Source organism: Nyctereutes procyonoides, unplaced genomic scaffold, assembly GCF_905146905.1.
Source record: "Nyctereutes procyonoides isolate TBG_1078 unplaced genomic scaffold, NYPRO_anot_genome, whole genome shotgun sequence".
Lineage (NCBI taxonomy): Eukaryota > Metazoa > Chordata > Mammalia > Carnivora > Canidae > Nyctereutes > Nyctereutes procyonoides.
Genome location: NW_026575034.1, coordinates 9,914,333 through 9,930,587, shown reverse-complemented (window position 1 = coordinate 9,930,587; position 16,255 = coordinate 9,914,333). Strand labels below are relative to the sequence as shown.

Below are 16,255 nucleotides of genomic sequence, written 5' to 3'. Positions count from 1 at the left end.
GGCTGGTCTTCAGCTGGTCCAGCTGTGTGTGTTCGAGGTGAGAGCCTAGGTTTCGCGGCCTCCTAGAGTGATGAGAAAACCATTAGGACATGCTTGAAAGATGCCCTGCTTTTCTGGAACTGAGGTTGGCATGATCCCTTCAAAATCAAGAAACCCGTAATTATGGATGTTTCTCAGAACTGGACTCTATGTTGGTCCCAGGTGCAAAGGAGGACGCAGAAAAATGATGCACGCCCTTGAGAGAATCACTGTCCGCCAGGAGAGCGGAGGGCCACCCTTCGCTAAAGAAGCCGGTTTGAAGGAGACGCAGCTCAGCAGCTGCAGCAACAAGGGAGATACCAGCTGTGTGTGTGTGTGTGTGTGTGTGTGTGTGTGTGTGTGTGTGTGTGTTACCAGATGATGGGTGAGGTTTAAAGAAGATCTGGAGGAGGAAGGCAGGCCAGGCAAAGGAACGGCACCAACATAGACTAGAGCTGAGGCCTCGCTGCGAGCTGGGGGACTTGGAAGGTTTAGCAGCAGCGCCAAGTTTCGGGGATCACTCGAGCTGGGTAAGGACGGAACGATGCTGCGCTAGGCATCCCCTCGCTTCCAACAAACTGTTGAGTGCCTTCGTGCCAGCAGCGGTTCTGGGCAGTGGGGAACGGGGGAGGAGTCGGCGCAAGCGTCTCCTGAGGGTCGGCCCGGCGGGATCCGGGCTGCGGGCGGGGCTCTAGGGGCCAGAGGCACCGCGGCGCGGGCGCCCCCCGACGTCCGCAGGTGCGCGGGTCGCAGGTGCGCGGGTCGCAGGTGCGCAGGTGCGCCCCCCTGCGGCGCGCGGCGCCAGCGCTGCCCCCGCCCCGCCCCGCGCGGAGCCCGCCCCTGGCCCGACCCACACGTGGGTTCCCGCACGTCCGCCCGGCTGCCCCCGTGACGTCAGCCTCGCGCTTCCACTTAAGGCCCCTCCCGCGCGCGGCCCCGGGAGTCGGAGCCGCTGCCGCCGCCGCCGCCAAGTCCCGACGTGCACGCCCGGTACGGGGTACGGTGGGGCCCGGCGCGCTGAGCCGGAGGCGGGGACGGCGGGCGGCCCCGGCTCGCCGCTGCCCGGGCAGGGGGCCCCGCCTGGGGGGGGGGGGCCCGCCTGGGGGGGGGTGGGGGCTGGGGACGGTCCGCGGACCGGGGCGGCGGCTGTGGTCGGGCGGGCAGCCCAGGTGCACACGCGGTGCGCTGTGCCCAGGCGGTCGGAAGCCCAGGTGGATGCGGAACGACCCGGTGGGACCGATCTGAGCTTACAGTAGGCGAGCGGCACAGAACTCGAGGTCCGGGTTCCCGGGCCCCGCGAGCCCCCGCAGCTGAGTGTGTGGGGCGGGGGACGGGGTCCGAAGACGGCGGAGCGCGGCCCGGGGCGCTTCTCAGCCCTGGGACGCGGAGGGGCGGACCCCGCGGGGCGCTCCGGGGGCGCTGCCGGCGCAGGCTGTCCCTGCGAGCGGCCGCGGGCGGTGGGGTGCGAGGTGGGGTGCGAGGTGGGCTCCGCGACGCCGAGGCGAAGCGGGGCTCCGAGCCGTCCTGCGTCTCACGTGGGACCGTGAGGGCATCTGGTACCCTCCACTCCTTTTGAGAGACGGGGCCACCTAACGCTGGGAGGGGGTCCGGGCATGTCGGGGCCCCAGGGTGGCGGCAGGGGTGGGGAGCGGACCCGCTCTCTGCAGGGCTCCTCCCTCACCCGGCCCCGCGGGGCCCCAGGCTGCAGGTTGGGTGAAGCCAGCTTCTAGAAATAGCCGCGACCTGTAAGGAGAGACCCGACTCCAGCTTGGGGACTCTGGGCTGCCTGCCTGGACGTCCTCTCGGATATTCTTGCCCTGTGGGGGGCGGTGTCAAGACCAGACGTGGCGCTCCGCGATGCAACCTGTGACCATCTTTCCAGGGAATGCAGAGCGGGGTTGGACTAGCCGAGCTAAGCCCCCCACCCCGCGCTCCCCACCCTCTCCCGCGCCGGAAATGGGGCATCCACCAAGGATCTAGGAACTTTAGGGCTCCGGGCCTCTGCAGCTTTTTTCTTTTCTTTTCTTTTTTTTTTTTCCGCTTCCTGTGCTGAAGCTATTTCCTCTTACCGGTCCTCACGCCTTTGCAACATGGATCGCGGCGGAGGCCGCACGACGCGCCTCCCTCCCTGTTGGTTAACAGCAGCCTCTGCGGCTTACAATGCGGCCGCGCGGGAGGCAGCCGGCTGGGCCCTGGCGAGGTCTAAAGTCCGGCTCGGGGCCGCTGCCTCCGACCCGCGGCGCGCGGGCTCGCGGTCGTTTCCGCTCGCGGGCGGGGCTCCCCGGGCCGCCGCCGTCGGGGCTGGGGCCCGGCTCTGCAAAGCCGCGGAGCATGCGCACGAGCCTGGCGCCGCGCGGGGCGGGGGCGGGGCGGGGCGGGGCGGGGCGAGGAGCCCTCGGGCCCCGCGGAGCCGGCCTTCCGCCGCTGGAAGGGGCGAGTGCGCATGAGCGGAGCTTTTTGCACGGCCTCGGGCAGCAGCCGGGGGCCTCCACGAGGCCGTTACGGGAGCTTCCTGCACGTTCCTGTGCTCCTCCCTTGAGGGTTTGCGGGGAGCCCTGGTGACTGGAGCTGCTGAGCTGCAGTGATTTTTGCGTGAGGCCCGGCGGCCCCGCTTGGGGTCAATCAGTCAAGATGAGTGAATCCTCAGGAAGCTATACTTACACCCAAACATCAATATTATTTTTCCATGCCAAGGTGAGATCCTTTACACCAAGGTCCTAGCCAAACCAGACCCTGGCATTAGGTCTTTCACCATTCCTCTATCCATGTTTAGCCTTTTTTCCTTCCCCCTTTTTAGGGGCAAGTACCCCCAAAGGAAGTAAAATAAACTCTTTAGGAACAGCTTTTGGTTAATAGCGTTGATTTAAAGAGGATGCACTGACTGTGTTTTTTACCCCTATAGATTCCTTTTGGTTCTAAGTCCAAAATGGCAACGCTCAAGGATCAGCTGATTCAGAATCTTCTTAAGGAAGACCATACCCCCCAGAATAAGATTACAGTTGTTGGGGTTGGTGCTGTTGGCATGGCTTGTGCCATCAGTATCTTAATGAAGGTAAGTGAGAGCCAATCACTCTGGAAGCCATCCACCCGCCCCCCCCGCCCCCAGAATTGTATTAATCGCATTGTATATACAAATATTCAGGTTCATGCACTCATTCAAAAAGCTTTTTGTGAAACAAACTAGAGATGTGTGATGCCATACCGAAAGTGTATGTGTACCAAAAGCTATTAGGCAGGTTACACAATTCCTTAAATTCACTTTACCGTATTTGCATGAATTGCCTATAAATGAAGAAGAGTCCATGCTTTGAAACCAGCTAAATTTATTTTAGAGTAATTTTTGAGTTGAAAGTGATAACATACATTTGGTAAAATTAAAAATCACACTAACTGTGGGAAATCTTGTCTTTCTCCCATAAAAATCTCCATTGCCCCTCACCTTGAATAGTAATTTTGGTACCAGATATGGCACCAAATTTAGTAATTTGTGAATGAATAAAGAACATGTTTTACAGTAATCAAGCCTGGTTTATATAAGAAAAAAATCAAGGCAGTTTGTAATATTAAAATATCTTTGAAGTTTAGGTTTGGAGTTCCTAACAAGGGAGTGAAATGATTAATTCTGGCTTTTGAACAGGAAAGGACTGAAATAAAGGAACTGAAGGCAGAAATGAGCTATGCAGAGGTTGGGTGACAACACATTGCTTTATATGTGATCTTAGAGAGGCCACATAGTGTAAAAGTTTCCCCCACTATCCTAAAAGAGAGCATTCCTATGGAACCTTTGTGAAGCTGAAATGGTGTAAAATGAAGAGGCAATTACCATTAATTTCTATGAAAAATTTTTTGAGCACTTTCAGACCCAAGAAATAAACTTAGGCTTTTCTGATACCTTAGGACACATCTTGCTAATGGATGTGCAAAGTAAGGTACAGATGCTCACACGGTTCAAATCTATGACAGCTTGCTATTGAGATGCTGGGTAAGGTTCCTTGGGGAAGGAGCTTGGTAGTACCTAGGGTGTATGCAACCTCTGTAATAAGGGCTCATGCAGAACAAACACTGAATGCTATTTTGCTTTTTGCCTGTTCTCATAAAAGCAAAAATCCTCTTTGGATTTCTTTCAGTTGGTGAAAACAGGTACTAATATTAGGTTTTGTGTAAAAGTGAATTGGGGGGATCCCTGGGTAGCTCAGCAGTTTAGCACCTGCCTTCGGCCCAGGGCGCGATCCTGGAGTCCCGGGATCGAGTCCCCCATCAGGTTCCAAAACATGGAGCCTGCTTCTCCCTCTGCCTGTGTCTTTGCCTCTCTCTCTCTCTCTCTTTCATGAATAAATAAATAAGTCTTTAAAAAAAAAAAGGTGAATTGGCATAATGAAAACTTCTAAAAAGAGGGGATACCTGTCGAAATTCTTAATGCTTTCCCACTGGATCGGAAACTGATGCCATTGATGTTTTTCTCACACCTGTGAATAACCTGTGGTCTTTTCCTGTGATGCTCTCTAACTCAGGTGTGTATAAGAGTAATTGCCAGGTTGTTTTATATATATATATATATATATTTTTTTTTTTTTTTTTACGAAGATTTTATTTATTTGAAAGCACGAGCACAAGCAGGGGGAGGGACAGAGGGGGTGGGAGAAGTAGACTCCTGGCTGAGCAGGGAGCCTGAGGTGGGGCTTGATCCTAGAGCCCTGAGATCGTGACCTGAGCTGAAGGCAGATGCCCCAGGTTATTATAGTATTGATAACTTGGGGAGTAGATCTGTTATACTATACTAGCTCAGCTAATATAACCTACTTGGTTATAACAATTCATATGTATTAAAGCTATTGTTGGTGCTCCTGGTCTGAGATGCACCTATGAACATTTACAGGTTCAGTTGAAAGGATCTTTTTATAGAATTTATTTATTCGTGAGAGAGAGGCAGAGACACAGGCAGAGGGAGAAGCAGGCTCCATGCAGGGAGCCCAATGCGGGACTCGATCCTGGGACTCCAGGATCACGCCCTGGGCCGAAGGCAGGTGCTAAACGGCTGAGCCACCCAGGGATTCCCCAAAGCTTGGTTTAGTGAAGAGAAGAGATCAGTACTTATTCCTATGCATGGGTCATCTGTGAGTCCGTTTTTATTTTACTTTTTATTTTTTTATTTTTTATTTTATTTTATTTTTGTGAGTCTGTTTTTAAATGGGTACTTGGGTCTACTTTGAAGTATGTCCTGATATTAATAAAGTAGCAGAATTCTATGCTAGAAATACAAAATTTGCATGCCTTTCTAAAACTTGGAAGTAGCAGTTTTCCATTTGAGTAAAAATTTTGTCTTTTAGGACTTGGCAGATGAACTCGCTCTTGTTGATGTCATGGAAGACAAATTGAAGGGAGAGATGATGGATCTCCAGCACGGCAGCCTTTTCCTTAGAACACCAAAAATTGTCTCTGGCAAAGGTTGATTTCAGCAAGTTTATATTGTGGTCTATGCTAGACTTAATTCTCTGTCACGCTTGAAATCCTGCCACTTCAAAGATTTTTATATAGGACCAGAGAGCCTTTGAACAATTTTGCCTTGATAATCTGTTTATATCAAAGTTTCAATTTCTAGTAAATGGTTCTAAATGGAAATCCAATATGTCCTAGTATGGAAAGCATCTGAATCAGAATGTAATTAGTAAAGCTCGTCAGGTCCATGTTTAACCATATTATTTCTAATATTTAATATACTTCCCCTACTCCTTTCACACGCTAACACAAGGTTGAGAATAGGGTAAATGAGCCTGTTCAGATATTCTTGGGCCTTTCACACTTATTAGCCCTTGTCAGGCAACCTGGACATATGTAATCAAATAGTCTTCTGTTTAATGCTTGAAAACCATGGACTGCTTATCTTTGGGCTGAGTTAACCATCCTGTGCCATAGGGTATCTAGAAGTAAGATATGCTTGATAAGTGTAAAGTTGCCTTTGCTTAAAAAGAAAAACCAGCCTGTCTTTGGGCTGGTATGATCACAATGAAGAGGTTAATAGGAAGAGGAGAATGGAAGAATGAGCACAAGCTTAGGTGGCAAAAAAATTGGGAGATATAGCTCATTTGATTCTTTCCAACTCTTCCCAGATCATTCCATATCGTTATATAAAGTCACAGTCTAAAACGAGAATACAAGGAAGGTGTTGATGCACTCTTCCTGCATGTTAAGTAGCCAAAAACTAAAGGAGGAGTTGGGGGTAGGAGAGTGGCATTATAGGCATTTATCTGTATTTACCCATGTGTGAAAGGAAGTAGGGGAGATGATAAAACACTGATAAAACTGTCCATCACAAAAAAGTTTATGGGACAAATTTTTGCTGGCTAGGTAATAGAGTTCTTTTAAAGGCCCTCATCTGGTTTTTGTTCACTTTTGTCTAGACTACAATGTGACTGCAAACTCCAAGCTGGTTATTATCACGGCTGGGGCACGTCAGCAAGAGGGAGAAAGTCGTCTTAATTTGGTCCAGCGTAACGTGAACATCTTTAAGTTCATCATTCCTAATATTGTCAAATACAGCCCAAACTGCAAGTTGCTTGTTGTTTCCAATCCAGGTGAGACTCTTAATTACACAAATAGATGAGTTCAAGTAAAACTGGTGTTCTATGTGATATTCTGTATACACATGCTTATTTCTCAAATTTTCATTTTCCTTGTATGAATGGATGTGCTAAAATAGTTGTTTATTATTATTATTTTTTAAAGATTTTATTTATTTGAGAAAGGAGCACGAGAGGGGGGAGGGTCAGAGAGAAGGAGACTCTGCACTGAGCAGGGTCCCTGATGCGGAGCTCAGTGCTCTCGCTCAGGATCCAGGATCATGGCCTGAGCAAAAGGCAGATGCTTAACCAACTGAGCCACCCAGGCACCCCTAAAATACAGTTGAGTTTAAAATAACAAAGGAGGTACAATGCCCTTGAATGTATTTAGAACTTAAAAATTATTCACCCAAGAAGGTCTTAGGTGAGGTGTAAGTTTATGAATAAGGTGCTCTTGGTGTACAATTTATTTTCATTAAGCCACCCTTCTTGAATACTTAACGAATTTGCTGTATTATGCAAATATAGAGGTTTAAAAATTTAACAAAAATACTGATTGATCATAATCAGTATCAAGATTCATACACAGCCATATATCTTGAGTAGCCAGACATTATCTAATAATTTACGTAGTATCTTTGCCTCAATGTTTTCTTCATAGTGGATATCTTGACCTATGTGGCTTGGAAGATAAGTGGCTTTCCCAAAAACCGAGTTATTGGAAGTGGTTGCAATCTGGATTCAGCCCGGTTCCGTTACCTAATGGGGGAAAGGCTGGGAGTTCACCCATTAAGCTGTCATGGGTGGGTCCTTGGAGAGCATGGAGACTCCAGTGGTAAGCATAACTTATTTCCTCTTTTTGTTTTCAAAAAGACTGTGTAAAATATTGATAGAAGTTTCAGTATTAAATCAGAGCTGAAATCAGATAATCCATTCTTTGGAGTAGAATGGTTTCTAAAAATCTGCCTTTTGGTATAATTACATGTTAAGATTTTAACCATTTTATATGGCATGAGGGATGGGGAATGAAATTTCTTTTATTTCTTACAATGACATATTAAAATAAGAGGATAGTTCCTAGGATGACCTCAGTCCTTTCATATCACAGCTGTCTATACTTAAACTGCGTGACTCTAAAAAGGTCAGCCCATCCAATTGAAGTGAATGGAAAAATTCTATCACAGTTGAAAGGTGTTATGATTTGTGCAGAGTTCTCAGTTACTTATGCCCAGTAAATTCCCCCTTATGATCTCATATTATCTGTATTTCTCAAATATGTATGGATTAAACATCCTAATAGGTTAGGAAAACAAGTTAGAATCTGCTGAAAATTCTCACCTTGATATAATCTAATCAATGAAAGCATAAGAGTAAGGGCATTGGTAGTCTTGACCATCTACCCAAGGCAAGTAATCCTCCCCAGATAAGAAATGATAATTAGAAAAATGTCAAAATTACCAGTCTTGTTACCAAACCCAAGTTTGGCTCCCCATTGCTTAAAAGGCCAGTACTCAAGAGGCAAGTTTTGACTGGCAAGGAATATGAGCTTTATGCAGGAGGCTGGCAACCTGGGAAGAAGACAGACTCTTTTAGAAATTTTGTTTATTCACAGGAGACACACAGAGAGAGGCAGAGACACAGGTGAGGGAGAAGGAGGCTCCCTGTGGGGAGCCTGATTCAGGACTCGATCCCAGGACCCCGGGATCACAACTGGAGCCAAAGGCAGATGCTCAACCACTGAGCCCCCCAGGTGCTCCAAGAAAGCAGGCTTTTGTCCAAAAGCCAACTCAAGTTTCTGTTTGGCCCAGAGAGTTTTGAATGGGTTTAATCAGTTAATGGAATGCAGTGGTCTGTGATATTTCTTGTTTTATTTATTTTATTTTTTTAAAGATTTTATTTATTTATTCACGAGAGAGAGAGAGAGGCAGAGACACAGGCAGAGGGAGAAGCAGGCTCCATGCAGGGAGCCTGATGTGGGACTCGATCCCGGGTCTCCAGGATCATGCCCTGGGCTGAAGGCGGCGCTAAACCACTGAGCCACCCAGGCTGCCCAAAGTTGTGGTTCTTTATTCCCCAAGACCAGTAGTCTGCAGATCTCAAAGAAGTTGAATTACTTCTGTTATGGATCAGGGGTCTTAAGTCAGCAAGCAAGGAGTGTGTTGACTTGAAGCAGGTTAATAATTAATCCTTAAGACTGGTTAGAATGCTATTACTGTCTGCTGGATGGTGTGCAGAAATAAATGTATTCTATACTGTTTCTTTTAGTGCCTGTATGGAGTGGAGTAAATGTTGCTGGTGTCTCTCTGAAGAATCTGCACCCTGACTTAGGCACTGATGCAGATAAGGAACAGTGGAAAGAGGTTCACAAACAGGTGGTTGACAGGTAATAGATCTCATAATTTGGCAATACAGAAGATTAAAACATTATTTTTACTTTAAAGTTTGAAAGTTTAATAGCATTTGAGTACTTAGAAAACATTTTTCGAGGGACACCTGACTGGCTGAATTTAGAGATTACTTAAAAATAATAAAAAATAAACTTTTAAAAATTTTTATAAAGAACATACTATAAAACAGAGATAAAGTGCTCACTTTGGCAGCACATATACTAAAACAGAGATAAAGATATTGAAAATTATTAGTGCAAGTCTTTTTTTGCTATATTCTGTATGGTATAAATCTTTTTGTGCTTGTAAGTCTATCTTATTTGAGATTCAGTCTTCAATAGCATATGGTTCGTTCAATTAGGGATAAGATTCTGTTTATTTATCTAACGTTTTATTTATTTAAGTAATCTTTATACCCCATGTGGGGCTTGAACTCATGACCTGGAGATCAAGAGTCACATGTTACATGGACTGAGCCAGCCAAGTGCCAGAGAAATAAGAATAATTTATTTATTTGAGAGAGTGCGTGTGTGTGTGAAGGGGAAGGGCAGAGACAGAAAGAATCTCAAGCAGACTCCCTGCTGAGCCAATCCCACGACCCCAAGATCATGACCTGAACCAAAACCAAGAGTTGAACTCTCAACCAATTGAGCCACCCAGGCACCCCAAGAATTTTTAAATCTAATTTCCTGTTACAGGCTTTATGAGTAGAAACAAATAACTTGTTCGTTCAAATGATTATAAAGTTTCAAACAATGTCTAGGTTCATAATTGTGCAAAAAATGTAGATATTAACTGTTAGAAATGATTTAAATAGGGAATCTTTCAGTTTTCATTTACTTATTATAAACCATGAATGTGGTCATGTGTGGACCTCAGGTCTATAGAATTGAATATTGAATCATGATTGATTTAGGCAAGGCCCTCTTATAAAAACTTGTGAACCCACCACCCAACCCAAAAAACATTGACAATGGCTGTCAACTAAGTATAGCATAGTGTTGAGTTAGAAACACTAGTCTTCTGCTGCTGGTACTTGGATGTGCATGAGTTTTGAGCTCTTTCCCTCACTCTTGCTGTTCTACAACTCATCCTTTGTTTGAAATAATCTTGAGTCAAATACTATATGTAATTTTGTAGTAACTTTTTAAAATTGAGCATTACATTTTAAAGAATCATATTTTTTTGCTGTAGGTATAGTTACTTGTTTTGTTTTTTATTTTTTTTTTTATGATAGTCACAGAGAGAGAGAGAGAGAGAGAGAGAGGTGCAGAGACACAGGCAGAGGGAGAAGCAGGCTCCATGCACCGGGAGCCCGATGTGGGATTCGATCCTGGGTCTCCATTTGGCGCCAAAGGCAGGCGCCAAACCGCTGCGCCACCTGGGGATCCTAGTTACTTGTTTTGACAGTTTTGTAACATTCCATTGTATTGAATACGTTCTCTGTATGTACCACAACTTATCCATTCCCTGTTGGAGAGCTTATTATATCATCGGGCTTATTGCCAGGGTTTTTGCTATTACTAACATTACTGTTGCGAACATCCCTATACATAATATCCTGGTATACATGGCAAGTGTTACTCAGGTATATAATAGAACTTACTGGCATTATTTGCAATAAAGCATATGTTCAGTGAAAGCTGTATCTTTCTCTTACCTTACATTTTCCTACCTTTCCCTGTCCTTCCCTACCCTACAGTGCCTATGAGGTGATCAAACTAAAAGGCTACACTTCCTGGGCCATTGGACTCTCTGTGGCAGATTTGGCAGAAAGTATAATGAAGAATCTTAGGCGGGTGCATCCAATTTCCACCATGATTAAGGTAGGTCTATGTAATGATACACTGTATTTGAATGCCATTATTTCCTGGCTTTTAAGAAAGATTCTTCTGTGAAAGCAGTTAGAGTCGTTGTCAATTGCTGATTTAAGTGACATAATTCACTCACAGTTTTCTTTTTTGGAGAGAAATGGTTGAGCTTTGGGATTAATGTCTACTAATACTGTGTTCACCATACCTTGTCTACTTGTACTATGTTCACTGCATAGATACTTGAGAACTTACTGATAAAAAGTTGAGGTAGGTGGAAGACCATAGAAGAAAAAATTTTTTCCTTTGGAGGAAAAAAAGAAGTCCCACTCAAGATAGAGTTGCCAGGATGTTATCAATAAAAACTTGACAGTAATATGGATAATGGCAATAATTTAGATTTTCTATTAAAACAGAAATTCTTTTGGTATTTTGATGACTTGTACTGTTCATAACATCCTAACTGAAAATGTGGAAAGGAATTTCTTTTTTTTTTTTTAATACTTTATTTATTTATTTATTTTTAATTTATTTATTCATAGAGACACAGCTAGAGAGAGAGGCAGAGGGAGAAGCAGGCACCATGCAGGGAGCCTGATGTGGGACTCGATCCCAGGTCTCCAGGATCACGCCCTTGGCTGCAGGCGGCGCTAAACCGCTGCGCCACCGGGGCTGCCCTGGAAAGGAATTTCTACTTCTCAAGTTGTACTAAATAAGTTTCATAATTGTAGAGAATTAAAGTCTTAGGAGACACCAGAATGTATAAACAAAACCTAAAATATTTTTCATTTTGTCTTCAGGGTCTCTATGGAATAAAAGATGATGTCTTCCTTAGTGTTCCTTGCATCTTGGGACAGAATGGAATCTCCGATGTTGTGAAGGTGACTCTGACTCCTGAGGAAGAGGCCCGTTTAAAGAAGAGTGCAGATACACTTTGGGGGATCCAAAAGGAGCTGCAGTTTTAAAATTTTCTAATGTACCATGTCACTGTCTAGACTACAACAAGATTTTAGTTGGAGGTTGTGTATGTTGTCCTTATTATCTGACCTGTTACTCAAGTCGTAATATTAAAATGGCCTAAGAAAAAAACATCAGTTTCCTAAAGTTACACATAGGGTTCACAAAACCCTGCAGCTATGTCCTGATGCTGGATGATACCTGTCTTGTGTAGTCCTAAATTGGTTAATGTAATATCGTTCCACCATCTCAGAGGCACCACTGCCAATGTCATATATGCTGCAGTTACTCCTTAAACCAGATGTGTTTTTACTGTGTTTTGTAACTTCTGATTCCTTCATCCCAACATCCAACATGCCTAGGCCATCTTTTTCAGTCACATCCTGGGATCCAATGTATAAATTCAATATTGCATGTATTGTGCATAACTCTTCTAAAGGATCTTATTTTGTGTACTATATATGTCAGAATATAGTGTACATTGCCATATAATGTAAAAAGACAATGCAACCAACTGTCATACCAACTAAAATACCAAATAAATTTTGAACAGTGAGTCTTTTTTTCTGAACAGTGACTCTAAAGATAAAGCAAGCTGCTACTTACATTCTTAAGCAACATTGCAATGATTTTTTTAAGGTGTATTGTTTACTAATGATCACACTTTATTTTTTAAAAAGATTGTATTCGTGAAAAGACAAAGAGAGGCAGAGATACAGGGACCCTGATGTGGGACTCCAGGATCTCGCCCTCAGCCAAAGGCAGATGCTTAACTACTGAGTCACCCAGGCTTCCCAAATGATCGGACTTTTTTTTTTTTTTAAATATTTATTTATTCATGAGAGACACAGAGAGAAGCAGAGACACAGGCAGAGGGAGAAGCAGGCTCCATGCAGGGAGCCTGATGTGGGACACGATCCCAGATCCAGGGATCATGCCCTGAGTCAAAGGCAGACACCCAACCACTGAGCCACCTAGGCGTCCCAAATGATCTGACTTTAATGCGACAATATATTAAGGGTGTGACTAGATTGACTGGGTTGTCTTGGTACCATTTTCATTATAAGCAATCATTTAAATATACTAAGCCACAGGGTATTGTAACTTGATAATAGTGCTAATCATAATTGGTACCTTACAATTCTGTAGATGACATTCTATACATGAAGGTAAAAATCTCATTTGCCAACAATAGCAGTGGTACCTGGTCAATATAGGGAAACAGATTTTTAAGAACCTTTGTCTCTCGAGGCCAGTAGCATAATGTTTTTTCTTTAAAAATTTCCTCAAAGTCTATCTACAACTATGACCCTTACCTAGGCCTGAATACTTGGAGAAGTTAACTAAAGCAACTTTATTATCCACTTCTCCAGGATATTTCACCAGTTTCCTTCCTGAGAGCTAGTGAAGAGAAAGAATTACGCTTTTTTTTCCCCCACGTGGATCTCAAATGTTAAAGGACAAGACTGAATGATGTAGTCTTTTTTAAGATTTGAGAGTTGGGGGATGAAGGGGCAGAGGGAGAATCTTCAAGCAGACTCCTTGCTGAGTGTGGAGCCAGACTCAGCTAGATCTCAGGACCGGTGAATCATGCATGACCTGAGCCAAAACCAAGCGCTGGAAGCTCAACTAAGCCAACCCAGGCATCCCTGAAAACTATGTAATAGTCTTGACAATTAAGTAATATAATAGGATTTGCTTTTCTATAGGCTTAAAAAAAAAAAAGCTTTAGGATACAATTTACACATAAAATTCACCTTTTAAAGTAATTCTGTGGATTCGCATAGTTGTACAACCTTCAACACTAATCTTAGAACTTTAAGAATTTTGCCAAAAAGAAACCTGTACTTAGGCCCATAACCTCTTGTAAATTTTGAGGCAATTTAAGGCTTTTAAAAATTAGTCAATGCCAACATGACTGAAAAATAATGCTTAAATATTTATTAGCCTAATCTTTCATGAATTTTTAAATTGAATGTTGTAAAGCTTCCTCATTTTTTGGCACAAAAAGTGTTCTGGGATGATTGTATCTTTCTGCCCCAGGCAAGGAATAGGCCAACTCTGCAAGAAGCCCTGATTCTTTTAAATGTAATATGATCTCATTTCAGTTTTAATAACCTTGGGAGGTAGATTAAGAATGACTTAGTCCAAAAAAAAAAAAAAAAAGACTTCGTCCCATTTTACATAAGTTGCCAGTTAGTGGGAGAAGCAAATGGGATGTTCAGAACATAGTCCTCCTCACATATATATAGATAAATGTGTCTATATATATGCATGTAGATAAGTCAATCCTTTTTCCACTGAAGCCCATGTTGCCAAAGTAAAAGTATCAGTACTTCAAAGCCATATGCTTTCAGAATTCTCAACTGCATTCCTACACTTTGGCCAATGTTGGAATGTACAAATCTTGGCCCTCCTGTATTTAGATGGCTGCAATCAAGCAAAATGGTTAAGTTAGCTTGGATTGTAGTCACCCAGAGAGCCCACTCAGGCAGTGGACCTGAAGGGCCTGCCCTGTGCCTTGGGTAGATATGAATGAAGAGCTTTTTCTTCACCTAGATCAGGAGTTTGGCCATTACCAAGATGATACCTCCTTTTGCCACCAGAGGCCTGTTGGTCATCCTGGCCAGCAGTGCCAACCTCTCAACTGAGTGGTAAATGAGGTACAAATACTGGAGTTGCTGTGGAAGGAAGCACACAAGTAAGTAGTAGTACAGGACCAACTGTGGCTTCTGCTCCTGTCTGCTATAGGTAACCTGTTTCTTGGGGCTGATAGTTTGTGAAAAGTGCCATAAGAGAGACAGGAGAGATGTGTGGAGGTGGTGATAACTGGCACATTGGTCAAGAAAAGCTAGAGGAAGCGCCATTTATGCTTAAGACTGAAAATGAGAAATCAACTTTGAGAATGGTTGGAAGACTTTCTACAAATAGGGAACAGCAAAAAGTCCTGAGCCAAATGAAAGCTGGGGAAAAGCTGGAGGGGAGTGAGGGAAGAGTGTCTTGAGATGAAGCTGGAGGGCTAGTAGGAGGCCAAATCTTGAATGTCTTTTAGGTTGTGGTAAAAATTATTTATTTTACTGACAAATCACTAAAATCAATCTCTGAAACTAATTTAAAAATTAATTTTTAAAAATTGGTTATTTTAAGTGTAATGGAAAACCATAGTTGGGTTTTAAGCAGGGTGATGGCATGGTTTGAACTACATTAAAAACAAACCATAGGCTTTGAAACAGAAAATGGAAAAGGATTCAAATGCAAATACTCAACAAAAGATGGCTGAGGAGGTTCACCTTCTGTGGGTTATAAATTCTTGGTATAAATTAGAACCACCCTTAGAAAACTAGATGTGGCCTTCCCTTTTCATTACTACTTTATTTTTTTTACTTTAATTCAATCTTTATTAGCACTCCATGTTGAAGTTACAGAGCTCAATAATAAATGTTTTAAATTCCTGCAAATAGGGACGCCTGGGCGGCTCAGCAGTTGAGTGTCTGCCTCCCGCTCAGGGCGTGATCCCGGGATCGAGTTCCACATGGGGCTCCCTGCATGGAGCCTGCTTCTTCCTCTGTCTGTGTCTCTGCCTCTCTCTATGTCTCTCATGAGTTAATAAATAAAATGTTTTAAAAAAAAATTCATCTTTGGCACTCGGGTCGCATTAGCATGCCGTCTCAGAAAGAGACACATCATGTGGAAGCAATCTCCTCAGACACTCTCTTCAGATGGCGCCACCCTAAGAATAGTTGCTCCCAGGATTGCTTTTTCCCAGTGCAGCCTCGAGCCTGACCCTCACCAGCCTATACTCGTGAGGGTTTCCAAAAATTCGGCACTAAATCCAGTCCCAGGCCTAGGCTGGCTGAGGAAAACGAAGCTGTACTCCCAATAGCCCTCTCTTGCACACTTTGAAAGCTTGCCTAGAATTCTTCACAGGGGCACGCAGGATGCAACCGCACACCCTCGGAAAACCCCTTCATGCAGAGAGGTCCCTAACTGCTGCCAATGCACCTGCGCCTGGGCCAGCGGGGGCGGGGCTTCCGTGCTGACGAAAGAGTCGTGTGCGTGGGAGCGTTCTTACGTCGGCGGCGGTGCCGAGAGTAACCGTCACAGGGTTTTGCACCTCAACTGCCGTCGATGGTTTCCTTTTGGTGTAACTTTTTTTTTTTTTTCTTTTAATCTTCCTTAAGAGCAGTGCGTTGAGTGTTCCCGCTGCCTGTGGGCTAAGTTGTGCCAAGCAAAGCGTTCGTGAGTGTCTGGTTCTGGGGTGAAAATGGTGGCTCGAGGGCAGGGAGAAATAAAAAAGCTTATTGATGCCCCAACCCCTAGGTAGTCTGTTGCTTCTCTATTTTTCCACACCGCTTGACCAGGAAAATTCTTTTTTTCCACTTCCTCTCACCCTCTGCTCCAATGTTCTGCAAACTTAATAGGCCCTTAGATGTGCAATGTGATTAGTAACATCGGTACTATGAGAGTGATCAGTTGAGGGAGTTTGATGCTGCTGAAATTTCATTATCCCTCTCAGGTTCTCAAA

General features: G+C 44.3%; 1 protein-coding gene across 1 annotated transcript; it reads left to right on the top strand.

Moving 5' to 3' along the window:
- Positions 1 to 893: 893 nt before the first annotated feature.
- LOC129505078 (L-lactate dehydrogenase A chain) lies at positions 894 to 12,280 on the top strand. The gene is made up of 8 exons (XM_055318015.1): positions 894 to 1,008; positions 2,921 to 3,070; positions 5,346 to 5,463; positions 6,417 to 6,590; positions 7,237 to 7,410; positions 8,841 to 8,958; positions 10,665 to 10,788; positions 11,574 to 12,280. The coding sequence occupies exons 2-8, from the start codon at positions 2,945 to 2,947 to the stop codon at positions 11,736 to 11,738; spliced, it is 999 nt and encodes a 332-aa protein (XP_055173990.1). The 5' UTR covers positions 894 to 1,008; positions 2,921 to 2,944; the 3' UTR covers positions 11,739 to 12,280.
- Positions 12,281 to 16,255: the final 3,975 nt, after the last annotated feature.